The sequence below is a fragment of the Onychostoma macrolepis genome, chromosome 03 (genome assembly GCF_012432095.1).
Source record: "Onychostoma macrolepis isolate SWU-2019 chromosome 03, ASM1243209v1, whole genome shotgun sequence".
NCBI lineage: Eukaryota > Metazoa > Chordata > Actinopteri > Cypriniformes > Cyprinidae > Onychostoma > Onychostoma macrolepis.
This window is the reverse complement of record NC_081157.1, coordinates 17915499-17939433: the sequence shown is the minus strand read 5'-3', so window position 1 is coordinate 17939433 and position 23935 is coordinate 17915499. Positions and strand designations below refer to the sequence as shown.

The window sequence follows — 23935 nt, the reverse complement described above, 5'->3', positions numbered from 1 at the left end:
ATAATAAACGAACTTTAGCCTATTTAAAAAGGCTTTATTGAAGTTCTCAGGTTCTCTTAATTGAACAAATCTAAAAAACCTGAAAGCTGTCAAACTTTGTGTATTCACTATTGTTACCACATAAAAGTGTATCTACAAAGAAAGAGATATAACGGCTTACTGTAAATAACATGGTGGTGGAGGTGGTACTATTCTCGGTTCTTGAAAGGGTTTCATTGATGGTGTCAGGAGACTTTCAGGCAAAGATGTGAGGATGGTGTAAGAACTGAGTCTCGTTGATGAGCTTTCGCGCTGTTTCTCGCAGTGGCGGGAATCCAGCAGCGCGAAGATGTGGGTCATTCTGTTCTGCAGTATAGGCTACCTGAGCTCAACTTAAAAAATAAAATAAAATAAATAAATAATGCTTGTCTTGTAGTTTAAGCACGCTTTTACTATGAAAGTGTTGCAGATAGTACAGACATATGCTCTGGTCAAACTCAGTTAGGACACACAATGGAAATAAGATGCCTTACATAATGAAAATAAGAGCCAACGTTAGTGCTCAGTGAAGGATGAACAGTTGGCTTATAGCTTATAATACTTATTGATGTTTGCTGTTACTTTACCACCAAACATGATGTCATTTTCTGGAGAATGATGTCATCAAGGAACAGTAATTTAGTAGAGGAGAATGTATGGGGAGTTTTCCTGCTGCAAACGACATGTCTAAAACTTTGATCTACTCTAATATTCCAACATTTGTCTTCTACAAACTGAAATAGAAACAACTAATCATTACGCAAATAATGTGTCTTTTTTATTGTTTTTTGTCCAGTTGCAACCCTCCATGTCTGGTCTGACATGACATTTCTGTTTCCTTCTATATATAATTTATAACAGAGAGAGAGAGAGAAAAGAAGATCTGCGATAGTTCATAAATCGATTGCAGGTTTACAAAAATGGCAAACTGTGTAAATCTCCTTTAAACCTCAAAGGTTTTGTTTACACATCCAAGGCTCTAACCTGCAGGCTACAGCATATACTGTATAGGTTAACCCTGACAAAAGATATATGGTTTATCCATAGTTTACAATGCTATGAATTACATATAGCTATGAAAAGCACACTTAATTTTTAGTGGGCTTCTTAAGAGCGTACAGTCAACATGAGTGACCTTGTACATTTTCATTACTGTTTAAGAAACACGAATACTACTTTGAATTTCACACACTTTGTTCAAATATCTGTAATGCAAATGTGAAATGTGAATTTGCCTTAGGATGACTATACATAAAACTTTAGTTTTATGTAAACTGAGTAGTCAGTGATGTTTAAAGAAACAGTTCACCCAAAAATTATACTTCTGCCATTGTTATGAAATTATTCTGTCACCATGTCATTCCACAAAACAAAAACAAACAAAAAAAACAAAACAAAAAAACAAACAAAAAAACACACCAGTTAGTGTTCTGCAAAGATGACACATTTTTGTAGGCAAAACCTGGAAACGAGTCAACATTTCAGCACTTCTGGTTACATCATCCTGGAAGTCAGTGGTCTGTGGTTAACACAAGCACAAAATATATCAGTAATACCAACTTTTGATTTTTTAAAAGCTTTTACTTGCCTTGAAAAAGGCAGTTACTATCAAGTGTCTAAATGGGACTACAGAGGTTGTCAGGAACATTAAACGTAATCATGGCAAACAGTAAAATTCAGCTCATCAGTCCATAAGCCACAAAACTTGTCAGTCTACTTTTACAGTTATGTTGCATTTAAAATGATGTTCATCCAAGCTATTCTAACTCAAACATTCAGGGAAAATATGTTCTTTCTTTCTTTCTTTCTTTCTTAATACTTTAAAGACAAAATGAGTTGTTGGAAGCTTAAATGAATAGTTTGCCACCCCCCCCGGCCCCCAAATTTTTTTTTGAAAAATGTACTCACCCTCAGGCCATCCATGATGTAGATGAGTTTGTTTCCTCATCTGAACAGATTTGGTGAAATGTAGCATTACATCACTTGCTCGTCAATGGATCATCTGCAGTGAATGGGTGCCGTCAGAATGAAGTTGCTGTGTGTTTGTAGGAAGCAAATCCATCATTATGGCATTTTGACTTTAAACCATTGAATTTGGCCAAAATTCAAGTCCATAATCCATAATAATGCTTTCTCCAGTGAAAAACCCCATTCCCTGTTGCCCTCTCACATCAAAACCCACCAACATAATAGTTTTAAATTGTTTTGGACTACATTTGATTGATCTGTGTATATTTCTCTCCTGATTCAAATAAGACAACTTATTTTTTTCTTTTTTTTAAAGCTGGAAGCAACTGCTTGAATATAAAAATATCTTGATGGATTTGTTTGCTAACTTCCGGGTTGCCTACAAAAATGTGTCATCATTGGAGCACTCTGTTAGTCTGATGGAGCGAAACATTATTGAGTTAATTGAATTAATACTTTTTTGCTCTGTTTGTTACACAGACATGTTGTGTGATGGAATATTTGGAATACAGGAATGAGTCACTTGGACTTAATTCATGTATTTATTTACTTTTTAGCTTAGCAGATGTGGTTACTGTACTACACTTTCATAGAAAATGCCTGTGTGAATATTTTTCTTATTAAAAAATAAAAAGTGAACAGGTTTGCAACAACAAGGTAAGTAAACAATGACAAACCTTTAATTTTTCCTCCAAAGGAAAAGTTTCACAAGGATAATACTTCTTCTAACAGTTATACTTCCTCTCATGGTGTTTTCTCGTCATTGTCTGGCTTTTTTCTTGTTCCTATCTGTCTGTCTGTCTGTCTGTTGCAGGATATTTGTGGCGGGGATCGGTTTCTTCAGTCTGTGCTTCTTAATGACCTCTCTGGGGGGGCAGTTCTCGGCCAAGCGACTGGGCGATTCCCCATTCAGCATCCGAACTGAAGGTACATTAATAACTGGCAGCTCTGTATGTATACCTGTGCTGACCGTATGCATGTCTAATTTATCCAGTGACATTTAGAAAGCATCATTTTATGGGATTTTTAATGGGGGTAATGAAGGGTTTTGCGCTGGCCTTTAACAGGCTTGATTATCCAGGGGTCAATGTGCTGTGAATAGCATCTCTGGCTGCGGAAGATCCCATTTGTCATCAGTCATCACTTTTTATGCGTATGAAAATAGATCACGCTAGAGGCTAGAGGTCTCGTTCACTGCAAATCCCAAGAAGAACCTGTCTATGAGAAAGATTCACCCAAAAATTAACATTCTGTCTTCATTTACTCCCTCATAAAGTGTATTTGTGAAAGTTTACAAGAGAAGGATGGTTAAAATATAAAGATTTCGCTGCACAGATTCTGTGTGGCCTGGCTGGGCTTGTCTTCTCTGTAAAAGATACATGTGATACTGACTTTATTTAGTGGAGAAAAGAAGGTATCTCAGAAGGCAGCATAATTATGCTGTCTACCTTTTGTGAAAGCATTCATGTTGGGAGCGCACCTATAGTGCTTTAAAATTCTACCTACATGGGCTCACTACAGAGGTTTTGGAACAGAGCCAATATATTTAATATTCAGTTCCTTTCTAGTTTCAACACCGCTGTGCCCAACAGGAAATGGTGTACCCAAATGTGGCAAATAGCCATCTTAAGAGCTCCACTCGGTTGCTGGAAAATTGGAAAACTGCTTCATGGTGTGTTCCGCAAACCCCAGTAAAAAGCTGAAGATGATGGATTAGTGTTCTGTAATGTTGTGGGAGAGGTCGCATGGAGGAAAGAGGGGAGAGAAAGAGAGGGAAAGAGGGAGAGAGAGAGAGAGAGAGAGAGCACAACCTGATTAATTAACCACTCCCAGGCTGAAGCCTTGAGAAAGCATCTGGCTCTCGCTCATTAAACACTGCCTGCTGATCAGCCAGAGATGGACGTCACTGTGTTTTGGGAGTCCAGTGCTGACATAGATGTGAGGGTTACATTAAAATGAATTACAGTTACAAATCACTAATTATGTCAAACTAATTACCTTTGAATTACTTAAAATGTAATCAGTGTCCAAGTTCAAATATCACAAGTATTGTAATCTGACTTTTAGTTACTTTTACATTGCTATGAATAAATGCAAATAAATACACAAGAATAGCAATATTTGCAAGTTAACATAGCTCATCTATCTATCTATCTATCTATCTATCTGTGGGAAGTAAAATGAGTTTTTCAAGCAGAATATGGTTTGCACTGGGCCATTTTTTCAAAAGTTTGGGATCAGTAAGATTTATGTTTTTAAAGCCATGCTTATACTCATCAGGGCTGTATTTATTTAATCAAAAATACAGAAAAAAGCTATAATATTGTGAAATATTACATATCAAAACAACAGTTTCTATTGTAATATACTTTAAAATGTTATTTAATCCTGTGATGCAAAGCTGAATTTTCATCCAGTCTTAAGTATCACATGATACTTGGAATATAATGTTGGAAACAGTTATTGCTTTTAGAACCTTTTTCAGCATTATTTGATGAATAAAAAATTAAAAAGGAGAGCATTTAAAAAAATATATATATATATATATTCTAACAATATAATTCTTTACCGCTTTTTAATCAATTGAACACATCCTTGCTGAATAAAAGTATTAATTTCTTTCATAAAAAAAAAATATATATATTTGAGATAAAAATTTTATTTTTGCCTTTGTGATTGGATAGTTTAGAGTTGAAAGGAAGCGAGTTGTTAAAGGTCTTCGAGCTGGGATTCTGGGATGCAAGAGCAGGAGGAAACAGGCTAAGGCGCGGATCTACGTGCAAGTAGTTTAATAAAGCAAACAAAGAATTGGAAACACTGGGAATAAGAACAGAAACACGAGCAGAGCGGCAACACTAACGTTCAACAACTGACAAAGCACAAGGGAAACACAAGAGCTTTATACAGAGCTCTATATACAGCTATACATTTATACAGAGAGCTAAGGCAATGAACTAATCAGTAACCAGGGCAACTAACAAGGAGATGGGTGTGGTTCAATGAGTGTCCATGACAACAAACAAGGGAGCAGAGCAGCAGGGAAACAAGGCAACAATAGGGACACAGAACTACAAACTGAGATTCTGCAGTGGGAGCTGCCACCTGGGAGGAGCTAGAGCTAGAGCTGGCTCAAATGACTTGGAAGGTTCCGCAGCGGAAGCTGCCACCTCAGGAGGAGCTAGAGCTGGCTCAGACAACTTGGGAGGTTCTGCAGTGGGAGCTGCCACCTTGGGAGGAGCTAGAGCTGGCTCAAACGACCTGGGAGGTTCCGCAGTGGGAGCTGACACCTCGAGAGATGGAACAGGCTCTGAAGCGGATTCGAGAACTGGAGTGGACTCATTGGCTGGAGTGGGTTCAAGAGTGGGTTCATGAACTGGATCAGGAACAGAGCAATGTGTAGCCCAAACACACAGAATGGCGACCGCCATAACAGGGAACACTGAGGATAGGGGAACAGTCTCCGTGACGGCCAGTGCTGAAGCCCTTGGAACACCCCACTGCATGCACCGACATCAACAGTGGGGACGCCAGTCTCAAACGCCATTGGAACGGCTAGGTGTCTTCAAACATAACATCCACGATGCTCGGGAATACTGGGGTGGCATCCACGATGGCTTAAGACTGACATTGGTAAGCCAAGCTCCATGGCCATCGGAGCTTGATGCATGGTGCCCCCCCAAAAACAATTTGGGGTTTCAACACGGTCCTCCTCTACCTCCCCCACAGTTAGAGGGGATCCACACAGCCTCAGGGCAAAAATCAATATACTGTGCCACTTGGACTCACCCTTTGGCATTGGACGGCCAATGTTCTCATCTAGACCTCTCCAAAAGCATTCCATTAACATTACATCATCCAGTGGGGCAAGATGGCAATAAGACACAAACTCCTCCACATAAACATCAATGAGTCGGTCATCTCGATAAATGGAGCAGAGAACTCTCACGGGATCACGAAAAACTCCTGCTAGATCCATGGTTTGGTCAGTTGTTCTGTTATGATGCAAGAGCCACGGATCTACGTACAGGTAGTTTAAAAAAAAATAACAAAGCAAACAAAGAACTAGAAACACTGGGAACAAGAACAGAATCACGAGCAGAGCAGCAACACTAACATTCAACAACTGACAAAACACAAGGGAACCACAAGGCCTATTTATACAGAGAGCTAAGGAGATGGGTGTGGTTCAATGAGTCTCCATGACAACAAGCAAGGGAGCAGAGCAGCAGGGAAACAGGAGGGGAACAAGGTAACAATAGGGACACAGAACTACAAACTAAAAGTCCTTGAACACAGACACAGGGAGCACAGACAGGGATCGTGACAGATTTGAACTCAGGACGCCTCTATGTCGGCATATTGCCCACAAGGCTATCGATGCCGACATAACAGCAAACAAACAAACAATCAATAAATTAATAAATAACTGATCCCGTACTTTTGAACGGTAGTGAATATTGTTACAACATATTTCTATTTTGAATAAATGCTGTTCTTTGTGCATCCTGACTCCTGACAACATAACAGCGTTCTGTTACTCTATAACACTGATCACTGATCTAGCCCTAAAATCCAGTAGTATACATGTTATCTCAATGGCTGTTGTCTTTCGGTTCCTGAGAGAAAACCTGCTGATTCACTAATCCTCTTCCACATAAAAGATCTTCCAGCTTTTACACCCTCACTCTGGCCGTGTTCGATCTTGAGTAATACCATGCAGCATATGTTCTGGGATTATGCCTCTAATGGATACTAATGGCTATTCTAAGAGAGGTTTGTTATTATACATTTTTAATGAAAGCTTGTGTGTGGGTTGATGCAGGGAACACTTTGTTTGTTTTAAATAGCAGACGTGTGTTAGTTAAGCAGTAAATACAGGATGCCAACCATTAGAGCCAAAACTGGGTCTCAATATCTCGTAGCATTCATGAGCCTCAGAATATGTTATGTTTAAACTAAAAATGTAACTCGCCTGATTTAATCCATCTATAATATGATATATATATGCCTATAGATGCCTGAAATATAGTTTTGAAATTGGAGTTTTACATGCTTCATTACTAGGGCTGAAAATATAAGGATTCTTGTTACTATTCCACTTCTTTAATGGTTCCATTCAATGTTTAACAATCAATCAATCAATAACTAAATTTTGTCATTACTGTCTCATCCTTATATCCCTATTACTGTTTTTACCATGAACCACAAACAGATGTTTGGTAAAATATCTTATCTAAACTTATATCTTATCTAAATTTCTCTTCTTTATTCAATGAAAGTGTATAATGATACGGCCAAGCTCAAAATTAAACAAATAACACCAAGAAAAGCAGGACTTATGCACTACTATATCTTCTGATATTATATGACAGCTTTGTGTCACTCACATTTCATCTGTACCATGTTTTTCAGACTTACCACATTAAATGCAAGAACTAATGCCGTTAAATCCAGAATTGAATAAGAACTGATGATAGCACGGTTAGATCTTTGGTCGATCAATCATTGGTTGTTACACTCTAAAAAATGCTTGGTTAAACATTTAACCCAACTTTTGGTTGAAAACAACCCAGCATGGTTTCTGTACAGTATTTACCCAGAACTGGGTTGTATTTAACCCAACCTTCTGGGCAGTAACCCAACCACTGGGTTGTATTTAACCCACCATTTTTTAGAGTGTAGGAATTTTAATATTCAAACTATTTATTCATTTTCTACTAAATAAATAAATAAAATAATAGTGCAATTTTACCTTATTTTTACATGGCTTTGAACTCTTTCACCAAATTGTGCAAAGCTGTAATGCAATGTTAAAAATGCAATGCTGTACTAGGTGGGCTACCAAGCAAATTTACTACATTGGAAAAGCAATGCATACACTGCTGATTATGTCATGCAAACAATAAAACATTATTAATTTACAAATCATGCACTATGGTAAAATAGTTTTGAGATGATAACATAGGATTGTACAAGGAACCATTAATTGATATGCAATCTACCATGCAATCAGAATTGGCATGAAATGGAATAAAAGTTGTTAGTGTTTTTCCAACTAGTGTTCATTCAACTGATAACTGCAGCAAATTGTAGGTATAGGTACATTTTTGGAAAAAAAATGGTAGAAGCACTGTTTAATTCATTTCGAATTGAAATATGAACTATCAAAATGTAAACAGACCTTAGCACTTTAATGTATTTTAAAGTACTATTTATTACAACAAAACATGCTAAATTTACAGTCTAGTAAACATAAAAATGCATAGCACATACAAATTTGGGGTTAAATAGATTCCTATCAACATACGCTATTAGGTCTTTCAACATATACTATTATATGAATTTATCCTCATTTTAATTCAACACCCTTACATTCATATTTACAGTAAATATCTATTCTGCATCTGGTTCGCTAGCTCCATTTTATTCTGAATGTTGCACAAGCCTGTTAGTCGAGTCTCCCATGTGTTTCATATGCTGTTTGGTTGCCAGTGGCATATAAATCTATGGATTGCAGGGCTTTGACATAGCATCCTCTAGGAAGGGTTTTAGATTTCAGTTGGAATTGTCCCTGTGCTCCATCACACTCCGGCAGATATCTGCACTGCTCTAAGATGAAAACCAGTACTTCTACTTCCTTTAGACAGTCAATGCAAGGTTCAAAGACTGTGGCCTTTGACAGTTGTGGCACGCAGGCACAGCAGGAGATGAAAACACAGATTCTATTAAAAGCCTATATCTTCTTCTGTACAAGAGAGGTCTTTTTTTCATTGTATACAGCGGGGTCCAAATGTCTAAAACCACATTGAGAATCTGGTTTCAGATCTCAGATTTAAATTTTTCATCTAGAACAAAAATAAATGTGTTTTAAAAAATTAAAAACAAAAAAGACAATTCATTATGTAATATTAATTAGAAACAATGTTCTGCATTATTTATGGGTCAACTGACTGTTGCAAAATCAATCTTTTTTTTTTTTTTTTGCATGATATTATTCTGAAAACAAATGAATTGATACTGAAATGTACTACATATAGAAATAATATAGATACTGATATAATAATCCCCAGTCCTCTTAGCACAGGATGTGCCCTAGTTTCACCGGCATCCATGTTTTTCTCCATGCGCTGTTGTGTATTTATAATGCTAAATGACAGTCTAATGGGAACAGGAACTGTGTTCTTTCACACACACTCTCAAGGAGTCTGCTGTTGGGTTCTTGGGGTGAAATAAACTCTGTAAATATTTGCTTCAGCATATTTTTGAAGACTTCTCTGTAATTAAAACACAAATTCACTGCAGATTAGATCAAACATTTTGGAGTAGACCTTAAAAGTCAACATGAAATGCAGTTCTCAACCCATTTTAATTCTGTAAACGGATGTATTTCCTAGTGAAACAAGATAGTCAATGAGGAAGAAAAAAAAAAGTAGTGCTGGTCTTGATTTTCTCCACTGGGAATTGATTGGGTCTTGAGAAGTATTGCATACTAGAATGGAGACAAGCACTTGGAGTGAAAGGATAAGAAAGTAAGAGGAACCTTTGACCAAACTCAAGCTCACAATTCAAGATTATTTCTGAAGAACGACTTGCTCATTTACATACACTAACAACTTGTTAGTGTATGTAAATGAGCCATTGAAATGAACGTAAACAGGTAGCTTTCCAGTAGGGATGTGATCCGAAGCCGAATACCTTATTCGGAAAGGCACGGATAATGACTTCAAAACGAATAACGGATTTATCCAAATAACAGAAAAAATAATCGGCAGACACAATCACATTTTGCTGGAACAGCACTACATTAGTGAGGTCATGTGATTGTGTCTGCCGAATATTTTTTCTGTCATTCGGATAAATCCTTTATCAATGATGATCATTGTGTTTGTCTAACGAATGTGGTCTCCTCAGCAATAAACTATCCGCGCACTCCTTTTTTGATTGCTGCCTGTCAGTGCCGGCGAAGCAGTGTTGCCAGATGTTGCTACAGAAAACAAACACAACCAATCTCCTGAAAAACGCACCAAAATAAGTTTAAATCTTGTATTTTGCAAATAGGATACAGAATCTCTAACCTCAACCTTCATTTTCCCACTTTATTAACGCTGTTACATTAAGTATTAAAACAAGTCCAGCGACGCTTATATTAAGGGTGAATCCCATTGTCTTACCCCTTCCCCTTACCCCTTCCCCTTAGTTTTGCACATTCACGTGAGAGTAAGGGCTATCCCAATTCTCGTTTTGATCGAGGGGTAGGGCTAAGGGGAAGTGGTAGATACCCCTTAAAACCAAGCATTTTCGCGAGCTTACTTGAAACCAAGGGGTACCCAGAACACACTGCGCAACCGGCAACAATGGCGGCCAGATCATCAAGTATTCAAGTATTTTCGGCTTAAATAATTTATTTACAAAATTACGACAGTCTTGTTTTGTGCTCTAGACAGTCCTGTACATATATATTTGCAACCATGTTCTTAATTGAAAAGTTTAAATAAATCGCTAGTTTGCTACGCTAACGTTACATTGCTGATTTGCACAACAGTCCCGCAGACTAGCCTTGAATGGACTACATGCATGTCTACAGTTTTAACAAGTTTGTAAAACGATCCAAAGTTTGTGATCAACACTTGTCGGCTCTGGTGACGTAGCAGCCAGCTAGCGACAGTGTATGATGACGTAACCGTAACCAAGTGGTGTCTCATTTCATAGGGGTATGTTTTCACCCCTAGCGCTTACCACTCAGTTTCGAGGGACAAGGGCTAGGGGTAAGATGAAGGGGTAGGGGAAGGGGAAGGGGAAGGGGTAAGACAGAGAAATGGGATTCACCCTAACTAGATCTGGCAACATGGCGGAGCGGAGGCTGCACTTGCGCCAAGCTTCACTCCTGCATTTCGCAGCTGCTGCGAGTCAGCTACATGATTCAGCGACATGATTTTAAATAATTTTTCATATGTTTTCAAATTGTATTTTTGAACATGAAGCATTTACGGAGGTCTGGACCTCATAGCTGGCTATGGGCCTGGATGTGTAAAGTGAATGAGTGAAAACTATAGCCTATATGAATGAAATGAGCGCAAAGCGATGTTTGATCAAGGCTTTTGGAGGGTCCAAATGATTTGTTGCGCTCTGTTGATAAAAATGATCACAGACTCCCGCACATGATCTAATTACTTAAAGTTCAAGCGAGCTTTATTGTCATTCTGCTATGAGTAGGCTACTGAACACTTTCTTTCCATTTATTTTTTTTTTTCTTTCAGCTTCTTTTTTTCTACTACTGCTCTTATTTAAGATTGTGGATGCTTGTCTCTTGTCAAATTTGTACACAAAGTTTCACTGGAAAATAAGAAGAATACAGTTATTTTTCTTTTTTGATAAAGTTTTAAATAGAAGATATTTACAAAGTTATAATTTTAATAAGAAATAATATTTTCTTTAGTTATACAAGGCACATTTGTTAAATGAAAACTGCGAATCGAACAGATTTGCATTTAAAATGGTATTTTCATGTAATTTGACGAACTTCCGGTTTAAGACACTTCCGGATCTATCCGAATACAGATACAGATACAAATAATTTTGAGATTGTCACAGATACAGATACAGATACAAATAATGGCTCCGTTGCACACCCCTACTTTCCAGGTATTATTGAGACCTTTTTTTCTTCTAAATAGCATAAACAACATCATGTAAACAATATCAGATTAGATTTTATGTTGATTTTAAAATATATGTGTGTTCATACCACTTTGCATAATGTATGTATGCCTTAAAGACACCTCATGCTAAATATCTTAGACAGATGTGGGTACACATTGCATTTGGAGCTAGTGATTTTGGAGCTGTGAGTTTGACCTGCTGCTTTACAGAAGCCCTCAGGTCGTCTTACAGCTAGTGAATCATCAGAAAACTGATGCGGTTTCATGGCAAAATCTCTTGTCTTCTATCACATACACCCACAGCTGCTGTCAGACAGAGTCGAGCAAAAGACCTCCTGAATTTCAGACTGACTCACTAGACATAATCCGTGTTTGTTTTCTTCACATTTAACACCAACATACCTGGGGGAAAATATATGGAATTACTAAATGTAGTCAGTGCTTGAATTGTGAGGAGAAAAAAAAAAAAGATACTCCTTGTTTGCATATAAGGACAAAAATATTGTGACACACCTCTTCATTAATTCAGGTTCTCTTAATGAAGGTGTTTCAATCAGACTCATTGCAATACAGGTAGGTGTATAAAATCAAGCACCTAGCCATTCAGTCTGCATTCACAAAGCAACAAAAGTATTTATGAAGTGATGCCACCTTTGCAATAAGTCAGTTCATGAAATGTGATGTGTTCCCTAGTGAAAAATAAATATACTAAAATGTATTTGAAATAAATGTATTTCATGCTAAGTATGCGACAAATAAAGCTACATATTTTGTACTTAATAAAAATACCCTGCAATTGTACTTTTGGTATACTAAACTGGTATACAGTCTGCTAAATTGGAACTACTAATTTTGTACTTAATGCACTTAATTTGTGTGGAAGTAGAGCTGAAGTACAACTAAAGATATACTGAAGTATATTTGATTGTGCTCAAGTGGAACTATTGCAAGTATCCTTTAAGTACACTTTAAATATCATGCTTTTAAACACCTTTATTATACAAAGATCATATAACCCTAAAGCTAATAGTTTGACAGTCTGCGTCCTTCACAGATGAACACTGCTGTGATTTAGGTTAAAAACGCATAAATACTTGTATCAAACTATCTGTTCAACAGACAAAGCAATAGTGATCACATAATAAAAACAGTTACTTACACTTGTGTTTTGCGACATTAATGTCATATTCAATATAGTCAGCACAGCATCGTCTTTTAGTTTCTATCTTTCTGAAAATCTCATGTCGAATTGTGCCTTGTTTGTAAACGAACCCGCAGTCAAATGAAGTGAACAAAGGACCAAGTTCTTACTGACTTTAAAAAATAAAGTTCATCCACTCTTTACGAATGTTGAAATTAGGCTTGCTGCGGTGTTAAGCTGCAATGTCACTTGCATAGATTTGATTTCATTCACGTGAGGAGAGTGAGTCGAGCTGACCGACAAGAAGAGTGGGGACAAGATGATAGCGGAAGATTTAGTTTAAAAACTAAATGTAAAAGCGCATGTTTGGCAATATTTTGCACTTTGAAAAGCCTGTTGACCTTTGCCGTTTATCTAATTCTAAGGTGATTTTGGATTTTTTTTTTTTAAACATTCGTTTCTTATTTAATTGGTTCCACCGTGTTTGCTGATTATCAGTTTTGTATAGGCCTACCTAGGCTATTTAAACTGTGTAAGTTATTTGTTATTTTATATTAGGCACAGCCTATAGAATGGTGTATTTTGATTCGTTTTGTTAATAAAAGTTCTATGATTTATATATAGGCTAAGTTGAGTCTGAAGTTGTATTTTGTTGATGCTTGAATTGCCGCCGAATTGCCGCCAGTTCTAAAGTTAAAGTAAAATGCGCACATCGCTTTTAAGCTGTTTAGAAGCGAAGGAAAGTGAGGAAAAGAGGGAAAACAAAAACGATCTAACAACGAACAAGTGCTTTATGCCGAATTGCCACTAATTTGAAAGTGAAAGTAAAATGCGCACCCCATTTTTACAAGCTATTTAAAAGTGAAGGAAAGCGTGAAAAGTAGGGGAACCCCAACCACCCCCACGGTGATACCGGTACTACCAGTGTTGTTACACGTCGATTAACCGGTGGGGAAATTTCCTCACCGTCACAACCCTAGTTGAAATCAGAAGGAAGGCAATGCAAATACAGTTTTTCCACAGCTTGACACTGTCTTCGGAGCATCTTTATCGTTTGGTTTCTATATAGACCTGTGCGTTTGTATATTTCGTAAACACTACAGCCATTTCTCAAACGGAAGGCTGCATCCTCCGGAGGTAACATTTGCAGGCTGCATATGTCATCAAGTTTGGTTTCTTTCAGTTAACTGATCATTACATTTGCGAGTCATAAGCATATTACAACAATTTACGCTTAACTAAGAATAACGGTCAATTTTATAACTGTTAATATTCTAAAATAAGTTTTTCTTTATGACGTATGCAGCCTACAAATGCGACCTCCGGAGGATGCAGCCTTCGAAACGGCCCATATGTGCAATTCGGTGGGCGGGGCTAAACAGGCAGTGATGTAGAAGCACTGATCTTCTTCTGCAGAGGCAGAGTTTAGCCACACTATTACATCATAGAGTAGAACATTTCAAAAGCTGATGTTTTGGCAGACTGCCTTCAATATAAGCTGTTTTTAGACTAACAAAAAAAAGTTATGAAAATTACAGAATGTTTTTATAGTACAGTGACCACTTATATGTCCAAAGATCAAGGTAAGTTTGGTTTCTCAGTTCATGACCCCTTTAAGAAATGTGTATTGTGCACAAGTAGTACTCTAAATAAAGTTTAATTATAGTTTTTATATCAGTAAGTCGCATTATTATACTTAGCTTGTTTAATTAAATTTTTAGAAGAAAATTCTTATTTATTCCAATTACCATCATGTGGATAATGTGACAAATGTCTATGTCCAATAATGATGTGCCACAAAGCACTGTTAGTTGTGCAGAAAGATCATGCATTTATCTGACATCTCCAACAGTGGGAGGTGGATGAGCTGACTATATCATTCTAGATCAGCGTTTTTCCAATCCGTGTTTTGGAGTGGCCCAGCACTGTGTATTTTGGTTGTCGTCATTAGCTGACACACCTGAATACATTTACCAGCCCATTAGTGGAGAAGTGAACTGGGTAGATATTTGTGATTATTTTATATATGTAGTAGGCCCCAAAATGAACTAGATGTATCTATTTCATCAGCAATGATATTACCTTTGAATGGTTCCCAGTGTTTTTACTGTGTTACCAAACTATGGTCCACAACTGAGAAAACATAAAGTTTTAAAAGAAGGAGCATATTAAAACATATAAAAAAAGAATCTACTATACAAAATGTTGACAGAACTAGACCAAGTTTACAAGGTTCATGGCTTTGAAATGTTAAAAGCTATTCTAGAATTTTAAATACAATGTGAAAAAAGTGAGCAGATTCCTCTTGGGACCTCTCATGACTAAAAAAAATGATGTACTGTATGATAGTTTGATATACTGTTGCATGAATTCACCTTTCGGTCAAACTGTGCTGGTAATTCTCGGTTATCTGGATGTATTTTTAGCTCAGAGAGACAAGCTGATTTCTTGGTCCAACTCCATTAAAATCCTGAAAATCCATTAGGCCTCACAAAAATGTGGTTTGACCAAGATAAGACATAAAATGACTCAGCTCTGACAGGAAGCAAACATATTAATGATGATTTGACGTGCTCTTGACATGCAATTAATTTATACACCCTTTCCGATGACATTCTGACTTAGTTCACAGTGGGTGTGATGGCTTGGTGTACCAAACTTTTTTTTTTTTTTTTTTTAGTTATATGGTGGTCGACTTAATGGAAGTGGAGCAAATATTGCACTTATGCTTTGTCACATACAGACACGGACACAATGTAGTCAGTATTTTGTAATTACTGTTATGTATATATATATATATATATATATATATATATATATATATATAAAATAATAATCTGAAAGTTTCCCACAGAGGCAATTACAGAACAAAGGGGGCATAGTAAAAATGACTGATGACCATACTCCGTTCACATGACATTAATTGCCAGTAGCCTACAGGACTTTGCAGGGAGATTAAGGACATTATTGAAATTCAAAATTAATTTATTTAGGCCATTACTGATGTCTTGTGTCTTATAGATTATAGTTACAGTAAGTCTTGGGGACAGTTGCACAAGCACAGCCAGTTTAAGATTGTGTCATAAGAGCTAGTCTAAACAATTCAAAGTAAAATATTAAAGTTGTCACTAGTAATTAGTCACTTTTTAAATTTACATTTTTAAATTTTTATGACATTTTTATTGACCTACATAAAAAATGTCTAATTTGAAGAGAAAAAACAAAACAAAAAACAGATGACTAACCAAGATGACTAAGTGGTTTATGCAACCGGCTGCTATCTATCTATGAACTTTTATTTATGTAGGTTTTTATTAAAGATAGTAGGATCAGTGAGAATTGAGAATTTTTGAATAAATCTCTTGATGATTAAGTGACTGACTCATGATACTCAGAAGGTCAATAAGCATATTGGTCAATGCATTCAAAATTTTGTGTTATATCACTGAGGATCAACCTACAATATGAATATGTATTGAAAAAGATAACAGACAAAATGCTTATAAAATACTCGTACTAAAAATGAACTGAGGAGCGGATGTATTTTTTGTGGTTGTTTCACAAAAAAAAAAAAAAAAGAGAGTGTTGAGTAATTGTTCTAGGTCAATGTGTGATGTGTCAACAAGGAAATTAATAAATGTTGTTTGGGTTCTGAAGTCAAACCGTAGGCATTCCTTTTTAAAATATTTTCTTTATTGTCCAATGACATTAAGTGAGGAAAAATATAAAACTTTATTAAGAATGCCACAGCTTTTTAGTGTGAATTTCAGCTAAATTTAATTTTAGCCTTTACATTTCAGTTTCTACTCTTGCCCCTTTTTCTATTTTTGCTGATCGAGTTTAAAGAACTGCGTTTCCCAAAAGCATCGTCAGCTAACTATAGTAATTAGTTCCATTGAACTACATTTGAAACAACGGAACTTGCGACAATAGTTGCTTTTGGGAAACACACCCCTGAATGATTCATTCACAAATTTGACTTATTTAGTTTTTGAGGTCAACTCAGTAAATAAAGCCACAGCAATTAAGAACTCAATGAATGAGTGCATCTGTGATAAATCAAATGTTGCTTAGCTTTGCTAGGTCAGTAGCTTCTGAAACAGAGCTTTTGTTTTCCTATAGCTGAATGAGATACTGCAATGGTGGCACGTTGAGAGCCACTCACGTTCTTCTGGATGGCAGTGGTCATCGTTTAAAGCTGTAAGAGCAGTGAAGTGTGTGATGAAGAGCTGTAGCCTGAGTCATTCTCTCTCTCTCTTGGTTTCTGTGGAAATATATTCCTGCACTCGGCTCTAATATTCCTAATCGTTCCACAGCTCTTTTCCCTTTTCTGTCACATGCTTTCTAATCCCTCCCGCAAGCCTATTTACTCCGATTTCATATCCCTGAGTGAGCGCTTGCTAATTGAAGCACACGCACACACACACACACACACACACACTTGCATGACATGAATTAAACCTGCTCTCATCCCTGAGCTGTTGTGAGACACAGACGAGACACAGTAAGACATGACAGAGGGTGTCTATGCTATTAGATTGTGAGTGTGAAGTGTGGAGCAGGTGAAAAAAACAGGATATGTTTATTGATATTTATTTATATAATTTTCTCATCATAGAACACTGAAAGTAAGGGATTACATTTTCAAGAGAAAATTGAGAATTCATTACTTTTTTATTCTATCCTGTGTGTACCTTCTTATTTTAATTTTTTCTCTCAAGTGACTTCATTCAGTGGCACTATGCAAAGCTATTTTCAATTTCACTGATATGACACTTCATTTGGCAGGGAGAGACTTTAGTAGTTTGTGTTTTGACATGCCGAATATATCCGCACCTGCACTCATAAGGTGGGCATTCATTGCGACTTACCGTCATCACTAATATTCATTGGAGAGGCAAGGCATAGAATTTTGATTCTTGTTTGTTTATTTTTTGAGAATTTTATCCAAACTACCTGCAGTTTGCATTCACTTAATGAGAATACATTATAAAACACTTGAATAGCACACACACCTGCTTCGGTTAATCCATAGACGTGCGTGTGTGGGTGTGCTTTCTAGCTACATTATTAACAATGCTATTTATTGTGCATATTTATAGTTGAGGCAGTTATCAACCAACTTGCAACAACCCAAAACACCCTGTTAACACTAGAACCGCCAGAGGTCGCTGTATACCTAAAAGCGCCAGAGGGGAAAATTTTACCCGCACACATGGCAACTGTTTTTATATGGCTAAAGAACATATTATTTCACTGTACTATGCCACTGTCTTCACAAAGAAGTGTCTAGAGTCATGAAATGATTGTCTAGTCGTCAACTATATTTTTACCCTGTTGTTTTATGTTCAAGACTTTTTAATGCAGCCTACACTAATCCATAATGGTCAGTAAACTAAAAAAAAGCCTGCACTGACAACAAAAATTAGAAGGTAGTAAATATTTGGGTGGTGTAATATTATAATACAATGTCATTAATCTATATATTAGGATAACACATGTTATTTAAATTACTAAAATAGCCAATAGACAATAATGAGCACTGTCAAGTTCAACAGTATGATGAATAAATATTAATGGTAACACTTTACAATAAGATGTCATTTGTTAACATTAGTTAATGTATTAACTAACATAAACGAATAATGAACAACACATTACACAATTAATTAATCTTTGTTAATAAAAATGCAGTCGTTCATTGTTCATGTTAGTTCACAGTGCATTAATGTTTGCATTAAGAAACACAACTTGTGATTTTAATAATGCATTAGTAAATGCTGAAATTAACATGAACTAAGATTAATAAAAGTATTGTTTAACCTGTTAACTTGTATACCTGTGTTTTAAGCATCTGTAACCTATAGTTGCGCCAGCGCCACTGAAGTCATGCAGTAAAGAGCGCTGCTAATTCAGTTTTAATGTGCATCTAGAACGGCTGCAGATGAGGCATTAAGTGCATGGCACTGCGACCAACTTACCATTTTACAGAGTTTAATATAGCAATGTCGTCGCTCAGTTTTTCAAGATCAGTTTTAATCGTGTAACTGTTAATAATAGATTTGAACAAAGAAATTAAGTGTTACTACACACAGACCATATTGATTGCAATTACAAAAATGAGAACGAGTAAAGAAAACACGGTACTTATTAAAATAATCACCCTGTCCTTAAATATATGAACACAGAAAACCTCTGTTAACAGGTTAACGTAACATTTTCCATTCTATGACTAATAAAATAATCTCAACTTACTCTTTATAACTGAACATGGCTTTCCTCGGAGTAGCTGCGCGCGCTGTGTCTTTTTCTTGTTTGACAGGTGTCAGGATTAAGGCGCAATACTGCCACCTGGAGGTCAACCAGGTACTGGCGCTGGAGTATTTACATGTGTTATCATAAGAGTCCTGTTCATTTTAAATGTTGTGGTTATCGCCAATACCGGTATATCGTCACACACTAAATTAACACGATATCGATAATTGTTGCTTTGAATATCACAGTTATCGTCAATACCGGGATATCATGACACCCCTAATAGCGGGTAAATTTGACCTGCGCGGCGCTTAGGTATAAATGCTCCGTTTTTTGATCTGGTTTCATCTAAATAATTTTTAACAACATTGGATTGCAATTTGCATAATTTTAGTAAAAGTCAATGACTGGGAGACTTGAATGTTTTGTTGAAAATCTGTTATATACATTTGAAAAACAGTCACAGGTAAAATTTACCACGTGGCGGTTCTAGTGTTAAACACATCCGCCACCTAGAAACACAATAGAAGTCCTCAAAATTATAGTGAGGCAGTTACAATGGCAATTAATAGTTATTTTTATCATTTGTGGTGGACTTTTTGTAGAATTTGTTTTTGTTTAACTTCTACAGTTGTTTGAGCTCATGTTTTTCCATTTCGGTATGTAATGTATGCATAAGTATGTAATATAATAATGTTAAAAAAAAAAAAGGTAACACTTTATTTTGATAGTCCACTTTAGAGATTCTACTAACAGTAAGTAACTTTGCAACTACATGTCAACTAGCAGTCATTAGAGTATTAGTAGACTGTCTGCTTAATATCTTCTAACACTTTATTTTGATGGGTCCACAACATACAACATACTGACTATTAGAAACTTTGCACGTATATGTCAACTTATTCTACTAACACTAAACCTAACCTTACAGTCTACTAAAAGAGTTAGTAGACATTTAGTTGCAAATTAATGAGAATTAGTTAACATGTAGTTGACATTTAGTTACAAAGTTACTAATAGTTAGTTGAATGCCTAAAGTGGACTATCAAAATAAATTGTAACCCCCCCCAAAAAGTAGCAACTACGTTGTTGTCTTCAATCCTCTTCTTAAAGGGGCACTGTCCTACAGAATTTAGCTTCAAGCATAATTAAACACACCTAAGCCAAAGTAATTAATGTCTTCAGACTCACTACATAGAAACTTTTAGGCAAGTGTGTTGGTGCTGGTTGGCGTTTAAAATTTGCAGGACACTCCAGAAGCAGGATTGTACACCACTGACAGCAGTGTTGGGCATGTTACTTTAAAAAAGTAATTAGTTATAGTTACTAGTTACTTCTCACAAATAGTAACTGAGTTAGTAACTGAGTTACATCATTATAAAAGTAACTAATTACCAGGGAAAGTAACTATTGTGTTACTTTTTTTAAAAAAATGTTCAAATGTCGAATAACTTTGGATGCCCCCAATATTAAATATGTTAAATTAATGAAATGGACACTAAAAAGAATAAATTATTAGTATAAAACATTGTACATTAATCTACACTATTTATCTACTGACACTTAGTATAAGTCAGTCAAGCATTATAATATAATATAATGATAATTTAATATTATATGATGATAGAACTTTAGTAATTAGAATAACCAAGGATGAATGCATATTTGTCATCAATATAAAACACACTAAGGATTAATGAGCTGCTGGTTTCATTACTATTAATCACGTTGTCTGCATTCACTCTAATTAATTTGCTGAAATTAAAACAGGGACGATAATAGGTGAGCGCCAGCCAATGAGATTGTCGTTTGCGCATTGGTTCCGCCCATTACCAGAGAACCCGGCAGTTCTTAAAAGCTGAATAATTCCAAAGGAACTCCGTTATTTTGACAGGAAAATACATCAAAGAATGTCGTTTACATGTAGCGCGTCAATTCTACATGTTATGAAAGACTCTCTTGCTCTGTATCTTTCTTTGCGTGCGTGTATGTGAGAGAAAGCGACGGCGAGACGTGCGCCTTCACACTAGAGTTTATGGTACGTCAAATACAGCTACACTGCGCATCCATTCAGATGAACTGAAAAATTTAATTCTAATAATATAATATAGTAACGCCACATTTTATTGTCAGTAACGGTAACGGCGTTGTAACGGGGGAAACAGTAATTTGTTTGATTATTCGTTACTGAAAAAAATAACGCCGTTAGTAACTTATTCCCATCACTGACTGACAGTAAACATCAACTGCCAAGAAAGCCCTAGAAACCACTCCGAACACCTAGCAACTGCTACGCACACTCTAGCTTCTACTTTTAACACCTTATAAACCACCTAGAACACATTAGCATTAGCAACCACACAGAGATCTTAATCACAAACAGAAAAGTTAATCAACCATCCAGAACACCGTAAGGAACCACTAGCAAAGCTTGGCTATAACATTATTTTGAAAAGGCTTTTTCTAAAATTGCAAAAATTACAAAAGCGTGTTTTGGCAAACTTCAATTTTGCTAGATCACATTTGCGACAGAATTCTAAATCCATGTCCCAACATTCTGCATATGTGGGTTTCTATGAACACGATGTGACTTTATTCTTCTGCCAATTAGTGATAATACATCTGTCTGTTCTGCAGGAGGAAGCCCATCACACCACACTCACACTGCTGGAAACATTTCTTCCAGCTGTTCAGAACAGAAGATTCTCAACTCTTAGAAGGCAGATGCACTGTATTGACCCCTGAGGGGAAGTTCAGGAGTAATGAGCAGTCTTAGAAGAGGATTGTTTCTATCTGTTGACCTCTAGGTGTTGTGTCCAGCATGCATCTACTGCCTCACTCAGCCCAGATGGGACTGAAACCCACAATCCTTGGTTCAGATGGCCTATGTCTTATGCACTAAGCCAACGGGGCTTACAGCATGCTACAATACCAAGCCATAGTCAATCAAAGCGGTACACTTTTCCATATTCAGGAGCTCGCAGCCATCAGTGAATGTTTACCCAACAGCCTGCACTGACTCAGAGTGTTTACCTATCAGCGAGCTGCTTGAAGCTTATCTTGGAGCTTCCGAAAGATGCAATAGACTCTGACTTCACTGAAGGTTGTGTTAAGTGTTATCACAGCTGTGAAAGTTGTATTAAGTGTTGCCATTGGCTTGCCTTATGAAGTAATACATGTGCAACTTGGTACTTTATTATTCATGAACAAAAGAATACCTTTAACGTGTGGCAAAAGGGGAGAATCATGGAAAACAGGATTACTATGCACACTTATTTAAAACTGGATTGAAATAAGCAAATGCTGAAGAGTTTAGGATGCAAAACTGATGCAGTGTGTACCCATGTCCATATTCCAGGAGGACAATGTCAAGATCCACCAGGCTTAATTTGTGAAACAGTGGTTCAGTGAGCACGAGGAATCATTTTCTTGTATGAATTGGCCACCACAGAGTCCTGGGCTTAACCTCATTGAGAGTCTTTACAAGGATGTGCTGAAGGGGACTTTACAGAGTGGTTTGATTCTCCCATTGTTAATACAAGATCTCGGAAAAAAAAAAAAAATGAATGCAGCTCTTGATGGAAATAAATTCAGTGACGTTGCATGATGTTGTCGAAACAATGCCACAATGAATGCACATTATAATCACAGCTAAATGCGGTCCAATTAAATATTAGACTGTGCAACTTTTTTTTTTTTTTTTTTTTTGGACAGGTAGTATAAAATCTATAAAGTGTATGCCAAAGACTTTCAATGGGTTTAAGGTCAGGACTCTGTGGTGGCTAATTTATTACAAATTTAGCCTGGTAGTAAATCTTGGTTTTGTCATCCTGGAATATGTACATGGGTATGTCTACTGACTCTTTAGAAATAAAATGCTATCTAGTATGGATGGAGCTAAAATCTGCAGGACATTGACCTCCAGAAGCAGGATTGCCCTAACCTAACATTTTGCTAACACTCTTATGAGAGTTAGTTGACAGTTAGTTGCAAAGTTACTTATATTTGTAGAATGTCTAAAGTGGAAAGTGGACTATCGAAATAAAGTGTAACTGCATGTTTGGCACCACAATGCGGGGTTGTTACCGTAAATTAAGTGCTAACCCCATTCCAGAGTAGAGTTTCATAACCATGAGAAGAAAGCGGTACTAACCCCTCTTCTAAATTATTTCCCTACAGTGTTTAGAACGACTAGTGAAAAAGCCCTCATAACAAAGTCAGCACAAATCCTTTCCGGTCCATGCAGAGCATTTATTGAAATTGCTCTGCAAAAACCTCATTTAGACTTACAAATTGTCACAGTATCGTCATCACAACCATGAGTACATCCAGCATAAATCAACACAAATTCTATGTTGATCCAGGCTGGTTTATGTCGGTTAGTGCTGGTCTAGCTGGTGGACCAGCATTGTCATGCAGTTCTCAAGCCAAACAGAGCTGGTTTGAGCTCTTGCCATGCTGGGAACCAGCAAACTAACAATCAGTTTCCATTCTGGTCAGATTTCGCAAAAGTTACCTTATGCTGACCAGCAATGCTGGGAATTTCAGAAGCGATATGTCTACTCAGTATCCAGAAAATTGGCCTGATCTGTTATAAACTAAAGCCCTTTCCCAAATACCATCCTCATCCCTTTGTAACCACAAAATGTTGACTAAAAAAGTTACAAAGTTTGCTGGGTTGTAGACCCAACATAGCACAATCCCATAGTCTAATGTATGGATCTACACTAGTGTCTACACTAGGTGAGACTGGTCAGTCAAGCACTTATTGGTTTGTTCAATTGTAATGATCAGAGTGAGGGTGGAAAATGGTCATGAAAATGATAAAAAAATAAAATAAAATTAAAAAATCTTGACTGTAAATCTGTAAATATTCTGTGATAGAGAATACTAG

The 23935-nt window shown here is 36.6% G+C and overlaps 1 protein-coding gene across 3 annotated transcripts in view; it reads left to right on the top strand.

Moving 5' to 3' along the window:
- The window catches only part of LOC131533819 (alpha-1,6-mannosylglycoprotein 6-beta-N-acetylglucosaminyltransferase B-like), a 108061-nt gene that overhangs the window by 1076 nt on the left and 83050 nt on the right, over nt 1–23935 (top strand). For 2 of the 3 annotated variants that reach the window (XM_058766267.1, XM_058766265.1), the window contains exon 2: nt 2801–2913. The exons of the other annotated variant lie outside the window; for it this stretch is intronic. In XM_058766267.1, coding sequence (XP_058622250.1) covers nt 2801–2913 — 113 coding nt within the window. The remainder of the gene's footprint in view (nt 1–2800; nt 2914–23935) is intronic. 3 annotated transcript variants of the gene reach the window in all.